At 36.8% G+C, this 27,148-nt stretch overlaps 3 protein-coding genes across 3 annotated transcripts; 2 read left to right on the forward strand and 1 right to left on the reverse strand.

Annotated features, from left to right (window-relative positions):
• Positions 1-565: 565 nt before the first annotated feature.
• LOC133863507 (probable inactive receptor kinase At5g67200) lies at positions 566-4,513 on the reverse strand. Its single transcript, XM_062299468.1, has 2 exons — positions 2,965-4,513; positions 566-1,367 (listed from the first exon to the last, which is right to left on the reverse strand). The coding sequence occupies exons 1-2, from the start codon at positions 4,340-4,342 to the stop codon at positions 808-810; spliced, it is 1,938 nt and encodes a 645-aa protein (XP_062155452.1). The 5' UTR covers positions 4,343-4,513; the 3' UTR covers positions 566-807.
• Positions 4,514-10,734: 6,221 nt separating this feature from the next.
• Positions 10,735-12,143, forward strand: LOC133864869 (protein IRX15-LIKE). The gene has a single exon (XM_062301299.1). The coding sequence runs from the start codon at positions 11,003-11,005 to the stop codon at positions 11,921-11,923; it is 921 nt and encodes a 306-aa protein (XP_062157283.1). The 5' UTR covers positions 10,735-11,002; the 3' UTR covers positions 11,924-12,143.
• Positions 12,144-21,056: 8,913 nt separating this feature from the next.
• On the forward strand, positions 21,057-27,127 carry LOC133862922 (polyadenylate-binding protein 4). Its single transcript, XM_062298841.1, has 9 exons — positions 21,057-21,563; positions 22,144-22,262; positions 22,383-23,039; positions 23,152-23,229; positions 23,369-23,458; positions 25,021-25,158; positions 25,909-26,070; positions 26,192-26,395; positions 26,630-27,127. Exons 1-9 carry the CDS (start codon positions 21,323-21,325, stop codon positions 26,891-26,893), a joined length of 1,953 nt encoding a protein of 650 aa, XP_062154825.1. The 5' UTR covers positions 21,057-21,322; the 3' UTR covers positions 26,894-27,127.
• Positions 27,128-27,148: the final 21 nt, after the last annotated feature.

The raw sequence follows: 27,148 nt of genomic DNA on the forward strand, positions 1-27,148 counted from the left end.
GTTCGCACCAGCCTGCCTCCTACTGCAACGTATCAATTTGGCTTTGGACAAAAACCCTTAAACCTATCAGGTCCGTACTCATTCCCTACCCTGTAGAAAAGCGTCCACGAGAAGAAGTTAGCTCATCTCCTCCAGCAGCAGATTGACACAGGCAATTTCTCTGCTGATGGAACTAGCATGTCTAGGCCTAATAAGCCCAGTAGCAGGAATTTGCTGATATTCGCCTTGCCCCACCATCCCCACCCACATCGGCTCCAGCATCGATCCAACCATTAGCATTTAGGACCACAAATGCTGGCCGCCACCCCCGTCACCTCTTCAGCCCCACCATCACCACCACTACTAAACTAATGCTGTTGTCAACATCCTGCTAGCAACCATGCTCAGACATCATGTGAGAGCCTGTTTTCTGGTTTCTAGCTTGTGGATCAAACACCATTCAACTTCATGCAGCAATTTTTCTAGCAGGGGGTTGTAGCCAAAAAACTGTCCAAGAGTAAACATATGCAAATATAATTACCTTCCCTATTATAAGAGGTGCATTTTGACCAGCATAATCAAACGGTGCCAAAAACAAAAATAGCTTCTATAAAATCATGATTTATCCACCATATAGAATTACAGCAGGGGGTTGTATAAAGGCCAAGTAAAATTCCTCAAGCTTAGCCCCATAGATAAGTTGATCAAACTAATTCCCTTTTATGATTCGTTTGGGGCTCTTAGCTACCCTTCCGAAATATACAGTTGGTTTTGCCTACTACCTTGATTATCTTCTTTGCACCCCAATCGTGTAAACCCAGAGAAAAACTACGAAAATCCGAGAGATGCATTGTCTTCTACCACCACGCTCTCCTTGATCTCCTGTATCATCTTCAAAACTTGCCACATTGCTGGTCTTTGTTCTGGGGATGTCAAACTACAAATACAAGCAACCTCAGTAAGCATTCCGAGTCTGTTGTCCTCACAACCATCATCTTCCCTCATTGCTCTGACCCAATTAGGCACATCCATGGGCACGAGGAATGGGTGTTTTGATGGATGTTTACCAGTCAAAAGCTCCAAAAGGAGGATGCCAAAGGCATAGACATCAGACTTGGGAGTGGCTTGGCTGCTGGACCTGCGGGTCTCAGGGGCTTTGTAGCCTGCAGAATCGGGATCTTCATTAGAAGAAGAGTCTGCAAGAACTGCAAGGCAATAGTCTGTGACACAGGCCTCAAACTCAGCTCCAAGGAGAACATTTGAGGACTTCAGGTTGCCGTGAATCAACCTTGACGCTTGGTGGATGTAAGCAATTCCCTGGGCCACATCTTCAGCTATCTTTAAGCATGATGTCCAGTGGAGAGGCTTTGCTCTGGCTGATTTCGAACCTATACAAAATTTGCAACTGTTAGTCCCAAACAATTGGTCAACAATACGATAAATTACCAGTTATCCCAAAACCTTAAGTTTTTTAGATAAGTGGATACAAGACAAAGGTGTTAATTTTTCGCCATCATTTACCTACCATTTCAATTAAATATTCCACGTGTTGGACCTTACCTATTTAAGAGGAGTTTGAACCCACACATGAAGAAAAGTGTTAGAATATTAATTAAAGAGTAATGTTATATACCACATTTTTATTCCACAACTATCCCATAATACTCTCTTTTTTTTATAAGTACAACTATCCCATAATACTGACGTATCGGTTCCACCCAACCCTTAAAATTTTATTTTTCTATAGAAAAATGCTAGAAACTACACTAATATCCCAAAACCATCCCGCTATTCTAACGTGGCAGTGCCAATTCAGCCTTAAATTTTCTTCTTTTTTTTTTCAAAAAGGATCGATCCAAAGGTAGATTCACACTATCATGTCAGAATAGTGAGATAATTGTGAAATAAAAGTGTGGTTCCTAGTATTACTCTTCTTTTTTTAATGAGGACTAATCCAATGGTGGTTGGGATTGCCACGTCAGCATTGTGGAATAAAAATATAGTTTCTAGAATTACTCTTAATTAAAAGATTAAATTCACCGTTTACTATAAATTTAAGCTTTTGGAACAAGTGTTGATCTAATAGACTAACACAATCTAGCTTAAAAACATGGAATCAATAAAATGATATTCTACTGTTTATTTCAATAAAACATGAATTCATCAAGCACCGGAACAAAAGGGCCAAAAATATGTATTCCAAAGGAGAAATATTCTATTCAATTATGAAATCCATATGGGAGACTCGGGGAGAGTTTGCACGAAAATTTATAGATCTCTCTGGCCTCGTATCTCTTGAAAGGCATCCCAGAAAGATGTAAAAGAAGCCAACTTTTATAACTTCAGAGAAGATTAAAATTGTGAAGAATGAAAGTGATGGGTTTTCATCAAAACAAAATCCCAAGATCAACACTGTGCAAACTGTAATCATGATTGGGGACAATTCACACAGAGCCACAAAAGAGAGCAAGATAGGATTGGGGTGGGGGAAAACTTAAGCAACTAAAGGTTGCCTTAATGCAAAGAGTTCTTTTTTCTTTCTTTTTTCTATGAAAAAAGAAAATCCTCTCCGTTCCTTTTCCAAGAAAAAAGGTGATTATACAAAAATGGATTCACATAGCAACATTATGTTGTAAAGATAAACACCTGAGGAAATCTCTCAAGTAAAGACTCATACGCTCAAATTCACACGCGTAGTCGCATGCAAAACATCCCTTATGCTGCCGGAACCTCATGGAGATCACAAAGGGTCCATTTATTTCTTCGCATTAATTAAGGAAATCTAACCTACGCCTAAGTTCTCTGATCCTCTTCCGTGATTGTCGGTAGTGGAACTGGAACATAACAAGGTTACGACTTAATGTTTGCCAGTAGGCCCCAGTCCACTGGGTGGTCCGAACAAACGAAACACTAACAAAAACATCCGAGTCAAACTATCGAGTGAACTCAGTGACTGAGAAACAAATGACACAGCTTTTTACTCACCGTGAATGAGATTCAAGAGACTGCCATTGGGTTGGTAGTCGTAGATCACTAGCCTCTCGCCCTTGGCCTGGAAGTAAGCTCTGATGGGGACCAAGTTCGGGTGGCGGAGCCCACTCACGGCGTCCATGTGGCGCTCGAAGACGTGACCGCTCGTGATCGCGGTCTTGTTCGCGTCCAGCCTCTTCACCGTTAAGATCAGACGGTTGTCCAGCACCGCCTTGTACGTGGTCCCCACCGTGCCCCTCCCGAGCAGTTCCGCCGAGGCTCTCATCAGTTGCTCCAACGTGTACAGCTCCGCCTCACCTCCACAGAACATCAAGTCCCTACTCTTCCGCACGCTTCGAACGACGTCGCTTTTGTATGTTAACTCGTGGCTGTTTGATTCCACTCGAGCTGGTTGAGTTTCTTCGGTTGTGGGGTTAAATGACGGCGTTGCGGGGGTTTTAGGGCTTTTTTCATGGCTGCTCTGTTTCTTGACCAGGCCGAGAACGCAGAGAAGAGAGGCGATGAGCACGGAGACTCCGATTGAAAACCCTAGAACGAGTCCGATGCTCTTGTGCTTCCTCGGAGACGGCGGAGGAAGAACCACAACCACGCCTTGGGACTCCACGCTTTGGCCGAGTGGCGAAGTGGCATTTCCAGGAGATCCGAAAAATGGAGAGCGCGAGTCATTGCAGGCTTTGTTGATGATCTCGCCGCAGAGGCTAGGGTTCCACTGGAACGACGATGTATCAAAGCGCGAAAGAGTGGGGGTCAATGGTATTGGCCCGGTAAGGTTGTTCCCCGACACGTTTAAGACTCGTAGGTAGGACTGGTTCAGCGGAGGGACCGTTCCGTTGAACCCGTTTGACTCGAGCCGCAGCGAGCTGAGCCGGTCCAAGTTCGTTAACCCGGCTGGAATCGGCCCGGTGACATTGTTGTGAGAGAGATCGATGATCAGAAGCCGGTGGAGGAGAAGAATCGACGTAGGGAAAGAGCCAGAGAAGGAGTTACGGTCTAAGAGAAGGGACTTGAGGTTAACGAGTCCGGAGAGGTCGGGAATCGGACCGAAGAGTGAGTTGTTGCGGAGGCTCAGGACTCGGAGCTGGTCGAGCCGTGTCAGAGTGTCGGGCGCGAGGGTGCCACGCAGGCCGAACCCTTGGACAGCGAACCGGACAACCCGGCCCTGCGCGCACTTCACGCCCTGCCACTGGCAGTAGTCGAAGCGCTCGTTGAGCAAGTAGAGGAGGCGGTTGTCGAGATCGGCTTTGGACTTGAAAGAGAGCAGCGAAACGGCGTCGGACGGCAGCAGGAGGGAATTCGCTGCCGAAGGTGGAGACTGCGCGGCCCAGCCGTGGACGGCCACGACGAGGATAGAGAGGTAAGCGAGCAGCTTCATTATGTTGTCAGCATTTTTTTTGAGCTGCGGGGCTTGTCAGTGTAGGAGTGAGAGAGAGTGGAGGAAAGAGTGAAGAGCCGAGTCTGCCGGGAGAGAGACAATCAGTGGTGCTGAGCAGCTGGCTTTCTCTACTGAGAGTGGAGAGTCACGTGATAAATGGGGAAGCCCTTGGCTATGTTTTTTAGGTGGGACTGACGGTATATATTTTATGGTCTATATTTAACTGGACATACAATTTTATATTATTTAATTTTTTTAAAAGACGTATTGATATTAATTTTATATACTCATAGGTACGAGCTTCGTTTAAAATGAAAAGGATATTTTTTTAAAAGAATTTACTTTTTATGTGTTTTTTTAATAACATTAATAATAAAAATTGTAACTATCGCATGCTCGAAAAAAACACAAGACACTTTTAAATGCTAGGTTGAATGAATTCTTAAAACTTAATTTATAGAAAAAGTAAAAGAAATTTAAATAATAGTAAAGAAATTATTAATATAATGTAAAAAATAAAAATAAGGAAAGGGTGTGTTAGTTACCGAACACACCCGTCATAAATTAATGATTTTTTTATTTAAAAAAAAAGAAGGTTGCATAGGGGGAATGTTGTTTTTGGTTGGTGGATCTAATTTTGGAGGCTGCTTTTGGAATTTTTTTAAATGGCACTGTTATATAGCACACTTCATTCAACTCTTGTTTTATTTGTTGTTGGGTAGGATATAAATAATACTAACGATTTCATCAATGTCTCCCGAAAAATATATATATATGGTGACCCACATGCTACAGCCATCGTGAGTTTTTTTTTTTATATTAATTTTTAAGTCTTTTTGAGAACTTTTACGAATATTTTTATCTTTTTCAAGATAAAAGAGATATATTGCAAATTTTTAATAATTTGGAAGACATTAATATAGCCATGTTGATTTTATGCTGAACTAGGCGTAAAAGAGAATAATATATATATGTGTGTGTGTGAGAGAGAGAGAGAGTGAGAGATATATTTGATTATGGGTGTATCTATTCATTAATTTAATACTATAAAGGTCTTAAATTTGATGTTTTAACCAACATCATATTATTGTAATAGTATTAATTTCAAAAAAAAAAAAAAAAAGGATTAAGGTGCGTACCTCTTTTCGAAGTTTGGTGCACAAAACACCACGTCGAAACTCGAGTACTCTTTGACCTTTCAGCCTCCTCGATGTCGTCAACTGGTCAAAAGGCCGGTCACCATAACGCTTTTCCACTCTGCTAATAGTTTTTTTTTTTTTTTTAATGTTTTTCTAGCCAGATGAATACGTAAACTTAAAGAAATTGTTAATTACAAATAATTTGATTTCTTCGAATTGTTCCTTTGAAAATTTTTATAGAAAAATCATGGGTTTGTTTGTTAAGCTAAGAGACGATACACAATAGTGTCGGTCACTATTTATAATTTTTTTTTATTTTAATTTTATATTTTTCAATAACAATTAACATCAAAATATTTTCACTTTTTTTATTTTTTATATCACATCAATAATTTTTTATTACTATTCAAATAAAAAAATTCACTACAATACAAATTTTTTTCACTTTTTTATACAAATTCTTTTTATTTTATATCACATCATCACTTTTTACTAATTCCAAAACTAACAACCCACTACTCTGTTTTATTCTGTTATTTGCCAAACAAGCCCCATAATTCTTCTCTCTGTCGGGATAATAAGACCGTTTTTTGTCGTTATTAGAGTTATATGTTACTTTAAAATATAGAAGATGATACGTCTGGGTAACACTTATTTTTTATTATTTTTTAAAAATATGTTTGGGTTGTTTTTTCAATTTAAATTATAAAAAAGTTTTATACATCTTTTTTTCAATTTTGTATCAGTTTTCTAAATCATTCAAATATAATTTTAAAAAATATTGTACAGTAGTCATCTAGTATGGTCAGTAATTTTTTGGTAAACATACATTATAAAGTATGGGTATGAATGCAGTTATTTGCAATAGCTATAATCGCATTTGCCAAATATTGATATTACTTTTAAATATTCGCATTTACATTGACGACATGCTTTTATTAACCGCATCCGTGCAGTTATTGTGGTTATTATCCGCTATATGCGTGTCAAGTGATAATCCTTTTAGACCTTCTTTTGGGTCTTTATTCGGGTCTATTTTAAACAATTTTAAAAATAATTTATGGCCAATTTTTGTGTTTTGAGATTGTTTTAATTTTTTTCAAGCCTTAAAACTTTTGAAAATATATTGATTTTACATTACTTTTGCCTTTTAGCCTAAATGTTACACGAGAAAAGCAACATCAATGTAAACATAACCTATACATAATCTAAAACAACGTCATTTTTGCGAAATTATTAAATATAATATAATATACATATGAAACATGTATTATATATGAAGGGCTTGTGAATGCGGTTAATAACTGCAACCACGTTCGCAATTTTTAAAATTATTATCCATACATGTAGATAATTATTTTTTATAACCGCATCCACATGTACGAATAGTGGATAACGATACGGACGATTAATATCCATTTGCATGTACACCCTATAAAGTAGCATTGCTTTGAGCATTACGAAGCAACTCAGATTTGGATTGGTGTTTTGAATGAATTACAACAATAATGGTTGAAAAAAAAAAATATATATATATATATATATATATTAAATTAAATTAAATTAAGATTATTTTTTAAGGGCATTTAAACGAAATCCGAGCCACTCATTGTGTTATAGAGGCATAGTGGCACATTAAGTAATGTTTACTCTTAGTTTTTCCATGTATGTAATAATAAGACACTATTACATGAGGACTTTTAAGTGCACGTCAAGTATAAATTCAATCGAATAGTTGAGGGTAATTACTGCTTCAATTCCTTTGAACAATCATGACTTCCGCTCATTATTTTCTCCACAAAAAAAAAGTATAGCGGAAGTAAAGGGAAAGAGATAGAAGAGATTTATGGTTTAGCTTTAGAGGTATACATCCATCATTTAAGGGCTACATTTTTATTATATTCTCTCTTTATAAGAAAATTGTGATAGGAGACTAGATCAAGAGTTAACATGAACGGTAACTAGACAATCCCGTCGCCCAACTCCGGCGCCGGCATGTTCGACTTGTATTTGTGGTTGATAACTTGATATCGATGATTTGGCCCCCATTAGATAGACTTCTCGCAGGGAACAGTATGAGTTCGTCTATTTCCGGGGAAAAAAAAAATAAAATAAAAAAAAATTATTTAACATGTTTTAGAAAAGTCATTGTAAGAGCATTTTTAATAGATTTTTTATAGCCTATTTCATTCCTATACGTAGGGAAAATGTTAAAAAAAAAAAAAAAAAATCATAAAAAATCATCCACAATAGATACTTTATTAATTCTTTAAGCATTGGGAATGTTACAATTCTACCCAATGTGTAGGGAACCAAAAGAGCTTTCCTATCTATTATTTTAATACAAAATATTTTTATTTCATCTCTCATCTTTCATTTTTTTGCCTTTTATTGAGGATTGTGTTGCAATTTTGTGAAAAATTTGAGGATAGGTATAAATTTATATTTGTAAAAAAAGAATATTTAATTGATATAATGAAAGATAAGGGAAGTTATTGTGAAAATACGGATGCGGTTATTAGCAATATCCACATCCGTGTAATGCAGTTATCACTTTTATGTATTCGCATCTGTATCATCCAATTACCATTCGCATCTGTGTGGTTGTTGCGGTTATTATCTGCTATCCGCATATGAGGTTAATTACAAATAGTGAACATAGTGGATAGGTCATAGGTGGGAATAGCGGACGAAAGCAGTTAAGGTTCGTTTGGGAACCGAAGAGAATTAGATTCTCTTCAGGTATTTTCCTTCGAACCAGGTGGTTGAATCCAACCCGGAAAACAACTTGAAAATCAGCCGTTCTTAAAAAATTGCCTTATTTCTCATGGGTCTCACACGTTATGTCTGCACAGTACACCCACTACACACAAATAATAATTATTTAAATTAAATTAAATAATAGTTTTAAATTTTTTTATAATAAATAATTATTATTTCAATCATTATTACACACTACTTTTCATAACACAAATCATTATACACAACTTTTAATACTTCAAATTATTTCCAATTATTTCCTCCAATTAAAAACACTACTTTTTAATCTAAAAAATTCAACATTCAAATACAATTTCAAAAATAATTTAAATTCTGCTTATCACCTAAACACATTTTATTTGCATCGAAATTTGTAAATGAAATAAAAATTCAATTCTAATTTAAAAAATTAAACATTCAAACGGACCATTAATATCTATGTGTGTATATATATATATATATATATATGAAAAAAAGACTCTTGCACGGTCTTATTACATGGGTCTCACCTCATGTGTCTACAAAAGTACATAATTGTTGTGCACCAATCAGCCTCCATGTGTATATATATATATATGCAAGAATGACCCGTGGCTTTAGACACCATCTTGTTATCTTTTGACTGGCCCTGTCTTTGTAGTTCACACATTTAAATAACGTGCCTTCTTTTTCAAAAAGAGCCCCCCTCCTCTGATTAATTCGTTCTTTGATTGCACAAATTCAATGGGCAAAGTCGATGCTTTCTTGACCAGAAAGATCACATGTCAGTGTGGATTTGCTTGGCAAATGATCGTGCTGAGATTGGGCCATCAAGCCTAAAAGCACAGACAATTGCCTGGTCATGTCTGTCTCTGCCTTTTTCATAGTCGACGCTTTATACCAAAATTACCGTTAATCTTGTCCTTGTCTATTCGCCGTAAAAGAAAAGGGTGGAAATTGCTTTTCCTTTCCTTCCCTTCCCTTCCCTTTCTTCTGTATCGTTTTCTTTTCGAGTAGGACTCAGAGCTAGGGCCCAACCAAGGCTAATATTATAAACCAATTGAATGAACAAATTTTGGGGACTCGGTCCACGCTAAGTTTAGTTGGGCTTTCGTATGACAAAAGTTCGGTGAACTCTCGAGGATCATCGGTTTGGGCTTGGATTGAATGAGAAGTAGGTGCTTTGTCAAAGTCCAACCACGTCACAATTCAAGTATATGGGTCGGGTTTATGTCATTATTGAGTCACAAGACTATATATATTCCATCAATCTAAACCCGACATGTTTAATTAAACAAGTCAAATTTCTTAACTCTAACACGATGCAACTTGCATAACCCGTTTAGAGGGGTGCTACACATGCACCCCTCATCCACCTTTCATCCTCCATTTATTATAAAAAAATTGATTTTAAGCAAAAGAGGTGGACAAAGGGAGGATGAAGGGAGGATTTTTAGCATTTCCCACCCGTTTAATACACATATCATATTGAGTTGATCCAAACACGACTCATTTCAATCTGATTGACACAAATATTTAGTATAACATAATTAATACAATTTTATATCTGATAAGCATAAATTATATCAATTATACACATTCACAACTAAATTCATGATAATCAATCTTATAATCATGATTAACAAACATAACCCAACTTCGTAGCACGATATCCAATCAAAATTATATTACAGTACTTCAATATAGCTCATCTATGTAAACAATATTATATTGAAAGTAGATGGAGTTGAGGTGTAATTTAAATTATACAAGTTATTTAGGGTCGATTGTTGGTTAATTAAGTGGTTTGACCTGTTTATTAATCGTGTTTAACTTGATTTGTCCGATTTAACTCAAATTTTAAATTCTAACCTGCTTATTTTAATCCATGTTTGTGTCAAGTCTTCATGTCATTTAAAAGAATTAATTACCAACACTATGATTGAGGTGGAATGTATTATAAAAACCACGTCACCCCTGGGCCTCCACTCGTGGCATTATCCTTTTAGATTTTGCTTGAGCTTCTGTAACAAAATTTGGGCAGACAAAATAAACTACCACCTCTCCCTGATTCGATCACATACTTGATTAGAACATGGAAAAATACTTATCCTAGTGTAAAGTAAGGTACACCAAAAGGACAATTTGACTAGGTTGCAGGTTGCTAGCTAGCTTCATCATGTCACAAATATTATTTATTTATTTATAAACAACCCCTGCAAGTTGTGTCGATTTCCTTTGACATGTTGTCCACATGGAATCAATTGCAGGTAGTTTGTCTCTCTCAAAAGGAAACTACTTATTTAAGAAATTGCAAAATATTCAAAGAGCTTCCGTAGGAACTAAATCAGAATTGAAGAAGGAAAAGCGACCTCTGGCTTGTAATTAGTTATTGGGTCGCTACAGCTATTCCCTCTGCCCTACCCTTCACCAGCTCCAGTCCAACTACCCCTTGAATCCTCCTCCTCCTCCTCCCACCACCAATATCCCATAAAAAAGAAAAGTAGGAAGACAAATGAAATTGCCCAATCAAATTTCATAGAGACAACCTAACCGACATGAACAAGGAAAAAAGAACCATTAATCAGTAAATAAAATGCTACAACCTTAAAGGGGGTGATTGCAAGGTCACCCTCATATATCCTACACCTACACAATATTGCTTAGCTTTTTGTTTGCTTACACCAACATATCTTTAAATCAATCCCTCTTTCTCTACTCCTCTCTCAGGAAGATTCAGAGTCAGCTCATCAGATCTCTGTCTCTCTCTGTTTGTCCCAAGATGAAGAACAACAACAGTAGTAACACCAAGCTAATCCTCCTCCACCCCTACATCCAGAAACAAGGCAGCTCCAACCGCCTATGGCTCCTAGCCTTCGTTTCCTTCTTCACGCTTGCATTCCTCCTCACGCTCATCTACACTAGAGAGTCCACAAACACTGCTGCTGCCGCTGCCGTAGGCTCCTCCACCTTTGGCAGTGCGCCGCTGGCAACCACTGTCATCAACACCCTCATCCACTACGCCTCAATATCCAACCACTCATTCCACATGTCGTACGCGGAGCTAAAGCAAATCTCTGACGTGCTTCGGAAGTGCTCGTCCCCGTGCAACCTCCTGGTGTTCGGCCTCACCCACGAGACCCTTCTCTGGAAAGCCCTCAACCACAACGGCAGGACGGTGTTCATCGACGAGAACCGGTACTACGCCGCTTACGTGGAAGAGAAACACCCAGAAATCGACGCCTACGACGTGCAGTACACGACGAAGCTGAGCGACCTCCACGAGCTCGTAGCTTCGACAAAGAAACAGATACGGAACGAGTGCCGGCCGGTGCAAAACCTGCTGTTTTCGGAGTGTAAGCTCGGGCTTAACGACCTTCCCAACCATGTGTATGAGGTGGACTGGGATGTCATATTGGTGGACGGGCCGCGCGGGGAGTGGCCGGACGCTCCGGGTCGGATGTCACCCATATTCACCGCCGGCGTGCTTGCGAGGAGCAAGAAGAGCGGGAACGCTAAGACGCACGTGCTTGTGCATGACTTCTATGGGGAGGTGGAGAGGGTTTGTGCGGATGAGTTTTTGTGTAGAGAGAATTTGGTGGAGTCGAGTGACATGCTTGGGCATTATGTTTTGGAGAGAATGGATGCGAATAGCTTCGAGTTCTGTCGCAACAGCACAGCAACAAAAGCTTCATCTTCTTAGCTAGCTATGCTCTATTTTCATCGTTCGTCATCTCCATCTTCATAATCAGCGTAGTCCCAGTGGGTCAATCGCATAAAGTACTGGTGAAAGTGGCTATTTATGATCATTTTGATCTTTTTAAGAACAACTTGTTGCTCGGGTGGCCGGGGTATGTAAAAAATAATTCTTTTGCCATTGCAAACTGTAATTTCATTGAATTCAAGATTCTGCTTTTCCATTAGTCTTTTCTCTTTTTTTTTTTTTTGGTCGTGGGTGTGTGTATCATATCGGCCGCCATTGGTCATTTTATTACATGGAATTTTCAAGCACAACCGCTAAGAAACCAAGTCGGTGCTTAATTAAGAGATCCCCCCCACCCACACACACATATATCCAAATTGAATTTAAAAAATTCTCTTGATCTAATTTGTTTAATTAATATGTGTCTAATATATATATATATATTAAAAATGGAAGTGAGAATTTGTTTTGCAACAATATAATTAATCAAGTTTAATATCATACCATCGATTGCATGAGGATGACATGCATATATCAAAGAAGATGAAATCAAAACTATTTTGGTCTAGTGTCAATTTTTTAGGTCCAGGTGTTGTAAATTTCAACTACAAATTAACCTAAATTGGGATTAGGATATATTACAATTTTTTTTTTAATTCAAGTTGTTCATTATATTGAATGGCTTGAAAAATGCCATTAAAAATGTGACATGTTACAACAACAAAAGAAAAATCCTTCTAATTTTTTTTTTTTTTTTTTTTTTAACTTTTAAAGAGACGTTTCTTTTGTCGTAAATCAAAAGACAGTTTTTGACTCAAGGCTTTTCTATTAAATAAAGTGCAAGAACCTGATAAAAATATATTCAATTATCATTGGTAATATGTAACATTTTTAATAAGTGGCATTTTTCATATCGTTCGATACAAAAAAAAATGTATGAATTCACATAATTTGAAAATATACAATTTCAAAAAAATTGTAAAAAATCCTTATCCCTTAAATTTTATTATTCGGGGAAAAATCTTTACAAAATTTCAACACTGCAAAGCATAAATTGTATGGCCTGCACATTAACTTTAGAACATGTGGCTGATCGGCACCAATTGAAAGGTTTTTGTCAAGCAACTTTTTTCTGTTCTTTTATAAGTATGGATGTCAAGACAAGACAGGCTTAAGGTCTTCGGCTGAAGAGAGAGAAAGTTTGAAACTTTTCTAGAGAGCGAGGGGTAAGAGTGATCTTGTCTTCCGGGGGGGAGGCCTCTCGCCTCCTCCTCCCGGCCTTGTTTTTTGGTTTTTTGGTTCCCTTGGCCGTTAGGGCCAGGGTTTAGTTCACCCTGAGTCGTCTTTCCCAGTGGTGAATGTTTGTCTCCGAGCCTTTAGGGCTGTCGGAGTGTTTTCCTCCCAGTGTAGCACTGGTGGAGGTTGTTTGGTTTGCTTGTTCTTTCTTTTGTTTTGTTTTGTTTTATCTTTGTTGGTGCAAGCAGAGGCTTTTGGCTGCTGGTTCATAGAGATAGACGGGTGTTGGAGAATGGCCGGTGGAGATGTCGTTCAAAGCTAGATCTATTAACCTCGGTTGGCTCTTTTTCGACAAGAATCTTCCTGTGGCGGTCTTCGGCTTTCTCCGGTCTCGACGGTCACTTGGCGGGACCGCGTTGCGCTCTCCTGGTCGGCGCGTGATCAGCAAACGCCGAGGGTCTTCTTTCCGGCCCTCGCGCGTGCTGGTTACAGCCTCTTTTTCCGGCTTCGCTAGGTGCAGATTTGGACCTCTGAAGGTCGTCCGTTGATGGGGGGCTCTCGGAGAAGTCGAGTGCTCTGTACGAGCGGGTTTTTCCAGCTGTCTGTTTCATGGCTTGTCTTCCTGAGCTTCTTCTTGTTGTGGTTGTAAATTATTTTCCTGTTTCACAGTCTACCGGTTTCCGGTAGTTGCTTTAAGCTAGGGTTTCCCCTGGCTTTGTGGTTAGAGGTTCTTTACCTATAGCCGCATCTCTCGGCCTTCGGCCTTGGTTTATCTTCGCCTTTGGGCGGCTGTAATTGTCTTCTTTCTGTGTATTTGTTCTGTTATTGTAACCATTTGGATGTTTTCCGGGCGCTTGTTCCGGCAATGAAGAAGGCTTTTACGTTAAAAAAAAAAAAAAAAGCATGGATGTCAAGCATTTGGTTGACTGATTAATCATGTAAACAGTTCTTCTTGTCATTAATTAATTTTTTAATTATTCGTAATATACCAAATTGCAAAAGGCTCATCAATTAATTAATAAAAAAAAAAAAAAGAAATCCAGGTTGGCTCAAAAGTCAGGTACACCCACTCATGGAATTTGGGCCAACGAACATGGAAAACAAGTAGCAGGATGGATGAGTCAGGCCACCAGCCCACCACATAATAACAGTAATATATTCATCTACATATTACAATAAACTATTTGCTAAAAGAAAATTACTTTACGTTGAAACTGTAAAAATAACATAGAAGAGATAGAAGCGAATAAGAAGATAACACAAAAAGAGAGAAAATTATACATTGCTTATTATTTCATTTAGTGCTTTTGATTACAAAATATATAGGCTAATAGAGGGAAGCACATCCCACTAATCATGGCCCGCAATCAATAAATATTAAAGTGAAAAATATTGAGAAAATCATGTAGGAAAATAAGAAAATATATTGAAGAGGAAACCAATGAGATATTCTTGATATACTGCAACGGCTCTTTATTCTGTAAGACTCCCCCGCAAACTGATGGGATGAATTGAACTTCCTTCAGTTTGTCTTCTGCGTCGGATCATCATCATGAAACCTTTTTTTTTTTTGTGGGTGTGTTGGCCCGAGTTTGCAAACTGTACCTCAAAGGCCAAAAATAAAGCCAATTATGGGCCAAAATAAATTAAAGACAAGCTTGAGTTTTGAAACATTACCACAAACAAGAGATTGAGCCAACAATGGGCCAAAGAGAAGAGAGTCAACTATGAGCTTAAATGAGTTTGGGCCTTTGAACATTTGCCTCAAGCTTGAAATTTGGCCAACAATAGGCCAAAGAAAAGTAGAGCCAAATTTGGGCCGAAGAGAGATTTTCCTTTCTTTTCTTTTTTTTTTTTTCTCTTTTTTTGGTTCCTTCTTTTTTTTTTGTTTGCAACATCTTCTTCATAGTACAACACAAGACAAAAGAAATAAAAGAAAAATAGACCAAAAAAAAAAAAACATTGGTAGATTGGAAATAAAACCAAAAAGAAAGAAACTGCGACTTGTGAACAACCTTAGGAGGAGAGTTCACAATGGATGGAGAAGGCACGAAAACATGCCCCCTCACGTGTGGTAACTAATGGCCAAACACGTGAACAACAACGGGAGGGAAAGATCCATCATCGCAAGAAACCTGTGGCTTTAATATCATGTAAAAGTTCATAGACATTACTCACTCTCAAAAGACGCAATGAAAGAGGAGTGGATACCATGACTTATAAAGTACCTAGGTAAATGAAATCTTAGTGATGTTAGATACTTTAATAGAAACAACAACAACAATTCTAAGGATAGGGTTATATTCTGTTGATCATGATCACGGACCTCCTTTTATGTGCACAACTTTCTCTTTAATCATGTTGTTGATACTTGTAGGAACGATTTTTTAAAAAAAATTTAGAGAATTCGAATAGACAATGAGAGAAGAGACTCTAGGTTTCGAGGTGTTTGGGCGAACACATGTTATAAGCATTGTAACAAGTACTTTTAAAACCGTTGATTTGTGGTTGTGGATGGCATTGTCTCCATGATGTAAAGATTTCTTGTTGGAATTCTTTAAACGCAACATGCACATTGTTTAGGCACTCATTTTGAGTTTTTGGAACATTTTTTGCTATAATAATCCAATCTTCTTGTTCATGATTCATGGATTCTAGCACAAAGATTAATATCTATTAGCTGCATGTTATATATGCAATAAAGTTGTTAATACCTTTAATAAATTCAACAATTCAAAAGCATATTTTGCATTGCAATGGTATTATACAATTTTAATATTCTTCCTAGCTTCCATAATATTTATTTCATTTATTAGTTAACAAATCTTTAATAGCTTTATTAAACATCTGTTCTCAAAATAAAGTTTCCAGGGGCTAAAATAAAATATGAAAACTTTTTATTGCTAATTTGATTGCTAAAAGTTACTTTGTTGTGGTACTAAACTCGGGTTCGCCTACGAAACAAATCAAAACTCAGGTGCTAAATTTAAAAAAGTATAAAACTCAGATACCTGTAGGGTATTTAACCCTATTTTGAAATTTGAAACTTATAATTTTCCTCTTTCTTTATTTCTTGTTTCTTTTTAATTATGCAATCTGCTATTCAATTAAAATTATTTATTTTTCAATAACATCTTTTATTTTTAAATTTTCTATTTCATGTCAAACGATCGAGATTAATTCTTCTTTAATTAGAAGAATAACTTTCTTCTTCACTTGAAACTTCATATAAGATTTGTTCTATATCTGAAACTTTTTCTCTGTATAAAATTTCAAACTCTTGTTCTTCAAGAAAATTGATACTTTTCCCCTATTCATCTTTTCCTTTTACAAGGCATTGAGGAGCCTATATAAAGACGTTCTTCATTACAAAAATAATACTTACAATTTTTCTCTTCTTCGTGTAATTCTTCTTCTTTTCTTTTTTTTTTTTTTTACTTAATATACGTACTTTTTCTCTAGTAATTTTTTTTTTTTTTTTTGATTTTTTCAATGGTTCTCCATCTAAATGTTTTCTTTTTGTGTTTTTTAGCTTTAACCAGTATACATTCGTCTCTAATTAAGAACATAATTTATTATTTGACCAAGGTTATTTGTTTTATTGATATTAAATCCCATGGGCTTGGGAGTTTGTTGAAAATTCTAGCCTATTCTCATTTTTTAGTGGGTTTACAATAAAATAGTATTTTTTTTTTTTTAAAGTTTTAACAATGCTTAATATTTTATTCATAAAGCATACTTTTTTTTCTTTTTTTCTTTTTTTTTTTATTAACGTTCTTTGATTTTTCCTATTTTTTTAACAACGCTGTAAGGCTTCTTCTTAAAGTGTAGTTGCAAGGTAATCAATCAATCTTTCTTTTGTTTCTTGATGTCTAAACCCAGGTTTCTTAATGCCACACCTAACTCCCGCTTAAACTGACTAATACGAGATATGGGCTTTGAAGCAAATACAATAATACATGTACGTTGCGACAATCTTTGGTACGGTGTAAACGACATGTTCTTCGATATGTTAGCATAATATAAAGTAATAAATGTGCACAAAAATACTGGAAATTAAGAGACCCTGGAAGGGTCTCTCATTCCGATGCATAAGTCAATTTATGAGATAAAAATATGTTTTATATATCAAAAATTAAGTCTGTAGTTTATACTTTGGGTATATGCCCATTTATAGATAAAGAGGTGAGTTGGATTGTTGATCAAATTTTTTAATGAGTCGTTATTAGACATGAATTGAGACTACTACCCCAATTCGACTTTGAGTATAATTATTCCCAACAATATATATGGGTTTTACTGCAAGTTTAAGTGAAATAATACACAATAATAATAATAATAATAATAATATAAAAGACCGAATAGTACAAGAAAGAGTGATATCAATATAATTGCCTGAAATATACAAATGTTACGTACGTGCCTTAGAGCATTAGTAACAGATGCCCTATAAGTAGTTCTATTCCCTAAAATAAGGAAAATTTGAAAAAAGTTACAAAAAATAAGCCACAGCAGTTGCCCTATTTTAAGGCTCCATCCTTGAAAAGCTACAGTGCTACCCAATACATTGGGTAGCACTGTAGCTACCAAATACATTATTATAATAGAAAAAACCCGAAGCTCTCTCCCACTTTATTCTTCTTCTTCTTCTTTCTTTTGCTACCGAGCCATGAAACTCCAATAGTCCAAGCTGAAAATCGATGACCCCCAGTCGACGCTCACCACGTGCGACTCCTCCTACAGCCACATGACGGCCCTGGACCTCTCCGGGTTCAATATTCGGCGCCCTCTCGCCGGACCTCGGCCATTCCTCTCAAACCTTTTGTCGCCTCCAACCAGCTCTTTGGGCCCATCCCCGGCGAGCTCTCATCTCTCTCCGGGTTCAATCTCTCCGGCACGCTCTCGCCATACCTCGGCCATCTGCGCTTCCTTTCCAACCTTTCATCGCCGCCAACCAGCTCTCCGGGCCCATTCCCATCCTCCACGACAAGCTGAGCAATGCCATCCTTAGTTAGGAAATTTCCGAGAAAGTCACATTTCCCAGTCAAGTCTTTCTCGAGAAAATCCTCTAGTCTTTGATTTTCTTCCGATTGTTTCTAGTAATTTTGAGGTTCTCTTTTTACGTTATTGTTTTGATTGCAATTGAGGGTCAAGGAGCTTGACAAATTCAAAAATGGCGCCTTCTGGAATAAAGTGTTAAAAAAAATAATATTATTTTAATATATAGGGAAAGATAAAGGGAAGCTGCTGTGGGGTGTATTTGTATAGGGAAAAAAAAAAGGTTGTTTGGTTCTCTAAATTTTCCCTAAAGTGGAGAAAAGGATTGTGAATTTACTGCTAGTGCTCTTACAAATATTGAAAACAGGAAGCAGTAATAGGCTTATTGGAGGCTATGATTTAGAAAAAAACTCAAGACTCTACACTCAAGCTATTTTACATTTGATGATTACAAAAGAGTAATTAGTTTATAGAAGAGTGAAAAACAAAAACAAAAAAAAATAATTAAAAAAAAATCTATACTTTTTGTAGATTCTAACGACTCTATTCAAGCCACTCTAATTTGCGTATTTTTTATAGTGATAAGTTACTGTACAATATATTATTTTAAAGAGAAATGCTAAAAACTATATTTTTAATGTTGACGTGATAATGGTAACCAATCATTTGATTAGTTATTGTTAAAAAAATAATTAAAGGGTTGGTTGAGACTGAGATTTAAGATAATGCGAAATATAAAGCAGAATAATAAAATAGAGACACAAAAAATTACGTAAAGCTATATTTTGCTCTTATTTCTTTGAATTATGTTTATAATATTGTAGATCTCTATTTATAGGATAATTAAATAATACAAATAGACTTAAACTACAACTAAGTAATAGTCTTCAACGGTGGCTACGTGATAGATTTCAATTGTAGCTAAGATTTTTGAACTACTGACATACTCTAACATCTCCTCAAACTTAAGGTGAAAATTTGTGGAATCTTAAGTTTGATTTTATTTAATTATTATTGTTTATTATAGTTGAATATCGCCACAAAACATCGAGGGATGGTCAAATTTCACCATAAAAATGCAAAAGCCAGCAAAAGAAAACTGAAATCTACAGGATCCATAACTGGTGTTACCATGAAAAATAATATAATGTGGAATAATAAAGGGAAAAGTACACATAACCCCCTCAAACTACCACTCAATTGTCAATGTACCCCATAAACTATCAATTTTGTCAATGTCCTCCCCCCTAAACTACCAAAAAATGTCAATGTCCCCCTAAGACCAATAAAAAGACAAAAATGACCCTAATTTTTTTAAAATAAGACAAAACTGTCCTCATAAATTCAAAAAAATAAAAACTAAAACTAAAAAACTTTAAAAAAATAATAATAAAAAAAATTAAATAAAAAACGAAAAAAAAATTAAAAAAAGAACTAATTTTTTAATTTTTTTTTTTATAAAAAAAGTAAACAAAAAATAACTTTTTTTTTTTAAAAAAAAAAAAACAAATGAAAAAAAGAAAAACCAGTTTTTATTAAATTAAAAAACGAAAAAGAACAATTTTTTTTAAAGAAAAAAAACGAAATAACAAAAAATAACTGAAATTTATTTATTTATTTTAAAAAATAAAACAAATGAAAAAAAAACAGTTTTTATTAAATTAAAAAATGAAAAAGAACATTTTTTTTAAAAGAAAAAAAAAAGAAAAAACAAAAAATAACTGAAATTTATTTATTTATTTTTTAAAAAAATAAAGCAAATGAAAAAAAACCAGTTTTTATTAAATTAAAAAAAAAACAGTTTTAATTTTTAATTTTTTTTGGAATAATTTTTTGTTATTTTATATTTTATTAATATTTTTTTTTTTTGTTTTTATTTTATTTTAATAATTTTATGAAGGACATTTTTGTCATTAGGGGGACATTGACATTTTCTGGTAGTTTAAGGGGGGAGATTGACACAATTGGTAGTTTGGGGGGTACATTGACAATGATGTGGTAGTTTGAAGGTGTTATGTGTACTTTTCTCAATAATAAAATAGAGACACAAATAATTATGTGGTTTGATCTATAACTTACATCTACAGGATAAAGTCCAAATGATTATATTTTGCTCTTTTTTTTTTTAGTGATGTTTACAATATAACAGACTTCTATTTACAGGAGAATTAAATAATACAAATAGACTTCAACTGTACTACATAATAGACTTCAACTGTAGCTAGGATTCTTGAACTCTTGATTTACTCTAATAGAGACGGCCACATCAACATTATATGGATGAGACAAGTCATGTTCACGTGTCCGGTTTCGATCGTGCCGACTGCTGAAGCATGTGTATTATATGGATCAACCATAATCCGACCGATTTAATTAAATGAGTCAGATCTCTCAACTTGACCCTGTAAATTTAATGCGAGTTCACCAGTCGCATAAAAAATTATCAATATAAAAACGTTTGGTATATAAAATGATCATTCATTTAGAAAAATAAATGATGGTAATACAACTATACAAGGAGTTGAAACTGAGTAATCATTCACATTATTTAGTTTAGTGACAATACATGATTTTCTCACTATAATTGAATAAAAATTATTAAAATACACAATATTTATAAAAAGAATATATATATATATATATATATATATATATATATATATAAAATCCCATAGATTTGAATATATATTATTTGTTTTTTTTTTTTTAAAAAAAAAAAAAAAAAAAAAACCCAAGCTGCCATAGATAAAAAAAAAAAGGTGAAAAATACTAGGAGAATCACGAGCGGTTAAAACGTCAGGTGGGGGCCACATAAAGATCCAAAGGTAGGGATTTCAGCATAGGATTTTGCTAGGGTTTGGTGGCACATCTGGTGCGAGTGTATAAAACGAAAACCCCATTGTTACATAGAGCGGTGCGGTGCCGCTAGTGCAGCCCTGCCCTCTCTTACTCTCCTCTGTCACTTTCTTTTTCATCTATCACTGTGTGCGGTCGTATCTCCGACCACTTTATCCTCTTTATCCACAAAAATCACAAAAACACACAAATCTTTCAAAAACAAAAACACAAACACAAGGTTTCCTACGTTTTGTTCGCTAGTTTTAGAAAAAATTTACAGAAAAAAAAAAGGTGTGGAGGGCAGAGATATATAGGTGAATTAACGAGATGGCCCAGGTGCAAGTGCAGTCTCAGCCTCCGGTTTCAAACGGCGCCGTCACCAACGGAGTGGGCCAGTTCGTGTCCACGTCTTTGTACGTCGGAGATCTTGACCAGAACGTGACCGACTCGCAGCTCTACGACTTTTTCAGCCAAATGGGCCAGGTGATCTCGGTCCGGGTCTGCAGGGACCTGAGCACCCGGCGGTCACTGGGCTACGGTTATGTCAATTACAGCAACACCCAAGAAGGTTAGTCTCTTTTTCTCTTTGGTTTATGTATCGTTTACTGTGAATGTGAAATGTTTGTAAAGTTTGTGTTTTTAACCTATCAAAAAAAAAGTTGTTCGTGTTTTTGGGTATCTTTTGGGTCAGGAATATTGGAGGTCTAGATTGTGAATTTTGAGTGTATGTGTGCATTTTGAAGTACGTATTGTGCCATAATTGAAGTACAACCACAAATTAGATGATGTGATCTTTTGTTTTATCATCTCCGGAGTTTGGTTCATGTATATCCAATGACACCAATCAACTTCATAATTTAAACTAGTTTATGGGTTAAAGGCCTCATGTTTGCCTGCCATTTGCATTGATTTGAAACTATGGTTCGCTGTTGTTAATACAGTTTGCATTGCCACTGTTAATCCAGTTCTGGACATGCGCATTTATATGTTGAACTTGAATAGGATACTCACCCCAACTAAATCGCCAAGTCACTTCAACTAATCAGGGTTGGCAACATGATATGGTGTAGCGGTTAATTTTTTGTGCTGATTAATGCATGTATTTATTTTATATAATTTGCTTTATACATTATCGTTGTTGTTAACAGCGGCACGGGCATTGGATGCTTTGAATTTTACTCCTCTCAATGGCAAGCCGATTAGAATTATGTATTCTTATCGAGACCCTAGCATTCGCAAAAGTGGGACAGGGAACATATTTATTAAGGTACTTCACTTTTAAGATTTTGGTGGTTATGTACTTAGCAACCTACTAGTTTTAATGGATATATATTTTTTTTTTAATATGAACGAATCTGATGTCTGGCTTTTGATTTTTGTTGTGAAGAATTTGGACAAGGCCATTGACAACAAAGCACTGCATGAGACATTTTCATCATTCGGGAATATCTTATCTTGCAAGATAGCTACTGATCAGTCGGCTCAGTCTAAAGGATATGGTTTTGTGCAATTTGATAATGAGGAGTCTGCTAAAAATGCGATCGAAAAGCTGAACGGCATGCTTTTGAATGACAAACAAGTTTTTGTTGGACCCTTTCTTCGTAAGCACGAGAGAGATTCTGCTACAGATAAAAGCAAATTCAACAATGTGTATGTAAAAAATTTGTCAGAATCAACCTCTGATGATGATCTGAAGAAATCTTTTGGTGAATATGGAACTATTACCAGCGCTGTAGTTATGAGAGATGCAGATGGAAAATCTAAATGTTTTGGATTTGTCAACTTCGAGAACTCAGATGATGCTGCTCGATCTGTTGAAGCTCTCAATGGGAAGAAGTTTGAAGATAAGGAGTGGTATGTTGGGAAAGCCCAGAAAAAATATGAAAGAGAGCTTGAATTGAAAGGGGGAGTAGAGCAAAATTTGAAGGAGAAGGTTGACAAATATGAAGGACTGAATTTATATGTTAAAAACCTGGATGATAGCCTCACTGATGATAAGCTAAGGGAATTGTTCTCAGAATTTGGTACAATTACTTCATGCAAGGTTTGTTGAAAGTCCCTTGATAACAAATTCAATCTGTTCAAAGTGGTGTGAATCATCTTTTCTATTTGTAGCTAATCTCTCCCTCTCTCTCTCTCTCTCTCTCGTTGAATAGGTTATGTGTGATCCTAATGGTATGAGTAGAGGATCGGGATTTGTTGCCTTCTCAACTGCTGAAGAAGCATCTCGAGCTGTGAGTTGATTTTCCTGTTTGAATTGCGTGTATTCACTTGTAAAAATATTTTCCTGGTCTTATTTCTTTTCCACCATTGTGTTTCATTTTTAATTAGATTGTTGATTTTTTATTTGTTTATTTATTTTTGTTGTTGTAGCTCCTGGAGATGAATGGTAAAATGGTTGTTAGCAAACCATTGTATGTTGCCCTTGCCCAACGTAAAGAAGATAGAAAAGCAAAGTTGCAGGTATTACTCTTTTCTTTTCTTTTTTTCTTTTTTTAATTGGTAAGCAACTCAGGCACTCCACGGGTTTTGGACCCAACCATGCCATTCTTATGGCCATGGGGATGGGAAGTACAATTTGAGCCAAAGGCGTGTGGTTATTTTTTTCTTCTTTCAAGTATGTGTACTATATTAGTGGATTCCCAGGATCTCCAATGGTTAGTTTGATGAACTCATATAATGTTAATGGCTTTGGCTAGTAATGCTCTTCCTGCAACACTTGTACTCTTTTTTCTTTGTGGCACGTAAAAAGGGAAGGGGTGCAACAAACATTTGTATTTTTTTTTTATTTTTTTATTTTGAAGGGAAAAGAAGAAATCTCATTAATCACTCTAGAGGGTAAGAAATTACAATCAAACTGAGACAAAGCTCAGAAACCATCAAACTGAGACAAGCTCAGAACAACACAGGGACTCACATTATAGGTATCCCGTTACAGTTACAGTTACCCTAAAAATACAGATTATATCAACAATTGCTATGAAAAAGCCTAGCCAATAGAAAGGTGCCTCTACGATAACATAGAAACTGCTACTTGCGCTGTTGAGTCGGTCAAAACAATCTGTGCACAAAGCAATGACTAGGAAAGATTGACACAGAGCAAAAGTTAAGTACAATCTGAAAAAACAACAAAACCACCCAAACAGAAGCACCCATCAGAGGAGCTGCCGTCGGCGTCGGCGCGTGAGGCACACGCGCCACCGTCGAGCCTCACCCTCCCAAGTCCCGTAACACCCCAGCACATCGGAACCGCCAAACACGCCAAACGGGACGAAGCGTAGCTCTCACGCGAATCCGAGGAGAGAAAGCACCCGGGCACGTGAGAACCACGCGCCGGGCTCCGGCGATCATTTCGGCCGTTACGACGCGGCGGCAAGACCAGAAGGCGGCGGCGAGCGAGGCTGGAGGGCGCGTGTCGACCTGAGAGCGGCAGAACTTTGTAGATTTGGAACCAAAACCTTGCCGCCGAAGACACGAGCGGCGGAAGCATCCCCTGGGGCCTTCTTTCAAATGATTTCCTGTCATCCAACAAATAAGAAACGGAAAAACCACTGCACAAACCTCCCAAGTCCGCTAGGACTTGGAGGACCAAAACAGCCACCGCCAGATCTGAGATCGGGGGGACGAAAACCCATCGCCGGAACTAATCCGGGTGGAACAAAAACTCCCCAGTCATAGAGACTAGGAACCTCAAACCTCCATTGAGAAAACCCAAGGAGGACCAAAAGATCCCTTAGTCCAGGAAGACCAAGGGTACCAAAAAAAACTATGCCGGGGGGAGAGAGAGGTTCTCTCCCCCCGGCAACACTGACTTCGAAGGGGGAAGGTTTCTGCAGGATGGGGGAAGGTTTTGGTTGGTGAGCACATTTGTATTTTTATTCTGGCGGATACTGGGTTTTTCTGTATGGTTTTTGGATAAGAAGTGATACTTGGTTCATAATTCATATGACATTTCTTTCGTTTCAAAGGCTGGGCTTGTAGCAATAGGGTGCTTGCTAAGATACTGTTTTATTTTCTCTGTGCAGGCACAGTTTTCACAAATTCGTCCTGCTGCAGTGACACTTCCTGTTGCCCCTCGTATGCCCTTGTATCAGCCAGGTGCTCCTGGTCTTGGACAGCAACTATTCTATGGTCAAGGCCCTCCAGCTATTATACCTCCCCAAGTAATTGCTATTTTCCTCTTTCAATGCCTCCTTTCTATTTTCACACACGGGAAAGTTGTTTTAAACTTACTTTCCCTTATTTGTTCTTCCAAGTACTGTTTGCTTTCTTATTATATGGTTGATTATTTTATATTCCGTGCTTTTGTCTGTATATTTATTACATGGGTGCCTTTATTTTGACCCTCTTTTCATTGCGTTGCTGAAGTTATTTTAGTTATACTTGCTCCTTGATTTGTAACAATGTATTTTATGCTAAACATTTTTATATTATTGTGTGTACACACACATCTATATACAAATATACTCCCGCGGACACACAAATATATGCACACAAAGACAGACGTATTATAGGGTTATTTTTTGGTGTTGGATGCTTGTATGGTCCTTTCTTTCACCTCATTTTTATGTTGGTTTTTTGTCCTTTCAGAAATTTTAGCAAATAAATTATTGTATTTATTGGTTAGTGTATTGGCTCATTCGAGTAGATGAGATCAATGGTAGTTTTCTTTTCTGTTCACCCCTTCCCTGCTGCCATGTGGCACTCCCATAAGTTGTCCTCAGTGGTTATTATATTGTTTTCGTGGTCTAAATAAGCCCTAATCTCCTTATTTTGAAACTATTGTTCCTTGACCATCGTGTTGCTTTTCCCCTCTTTGTATTGTTCTGCAAGTTTGAGAAACCTCCTCCTAGTCGCTTTATCATTATGCATCTAAATGTCAGCAAGTGATCCTCTTACTATAAATATGTCAGCCTGGATTTGGGTATCAGCAGCAATTAGTCCCTGGGATGAGGCCAAACTTTTTTGTCCCGATGGTCCAACCAGGTCAGCAGAACCAGCGTCCAGGCGGCAGGCGATCAGGAGGAGGGATGGGACAACAGAACCAGCAAGCACTCCCGCTAATGCAGCCACAGGTGGGTGTTAACCTGTCATTTAATTGTTAGTTCTAGCTCTAATATATCTTTAAAAGCATATATTAAAATTACTTATTAAGATCGTAACTTTGTTCTTTTTCATACTGATGTTTGGTAACAGATGCTTCCTAGGGGACGTGCCTATCGTTACCCTCCTGGTCGTAACATGCCTGATGTTTCCATGACTGGTGTTCCTGGGGGTATGCTCTCTATTCCGTATGACATGGGTGGAATGGCATTTAGAGACGGTACATTTTCACAATCCATGGGAACTGGTGCTTTGGCTACTGCACTTGCTAATTCACTACCTGATCAGCAGAGGACAGTAAGTTTTGTTTGTTTGTTTGTTTGATTTTTTTTTTCTTCATTTTTTTTAGTTCAATGCATCTTTAGAAATGCATAGTTGGCTGGGTAGATTGTTACTTGATTATTTTGTTTTTGTGGTGATGATGCTTCAATGTTATGTATCTATTATGTTTAAACCAGGTATTTAAACATTATTATGGTAAAAGTCACCTATCATTTTAACCAAAATATGTTGTATCATTTTTGTGTGCAGTTGCTGGGTGAAAATTTATACCCACTTGTGGACCAGTTGGAGCATGAAAATGCAGCAAAGGTGACAGGCATGCTCCTGGAGATGGACCAGACTGAGGTTTTGCATTTACTGGAATCACCAGAGGCCTTAAAAGTGAAGGTTTCAGAGGCCATGGAGGTTTTAAGGAATGTCAATCAGCAGCAGCAGCAGCAGCAGCAGCAGCAAGGCAATACTCCGAATGATCAGATGGCCGCACTGTCTCTTAGTGACAGCCTTGTTTCTTGAGTTTTGTAGGTGGGGTCTGGCCATGAGTTAGCACTATACTTTTTAAGCACTTGATTTAAAATTAAGCTGTTTTTTCTGTCTTTGATTCTGTTAAATACCGAGTTTTTTTTTTTTTTTTTTTTTTTTTAAAGAATAAGACAGTTTGTTTTTAACTGATGTTGAACCTACTGGTATCGTGGCATTAAATGGTTTCCCGGGCACCTATTATATTATGAGTTTTGTAATCATTTTGCATGCCTTTTGAATACCTTTATG

This window comes from Alnus glutinosa, chromosome 3, assembly GCF_958979055.1.
Source record: "Alnus glutinosa chromosome 3, dhAlnGlut1.1, whole genome shotgun sequence".
Lineage (NCBI taxonomy): Eukaryota > Viridiplantae > Streptophyta > Magnoliopsida > Fagales > Betulaceae > Alnus > Alnus glutinosa.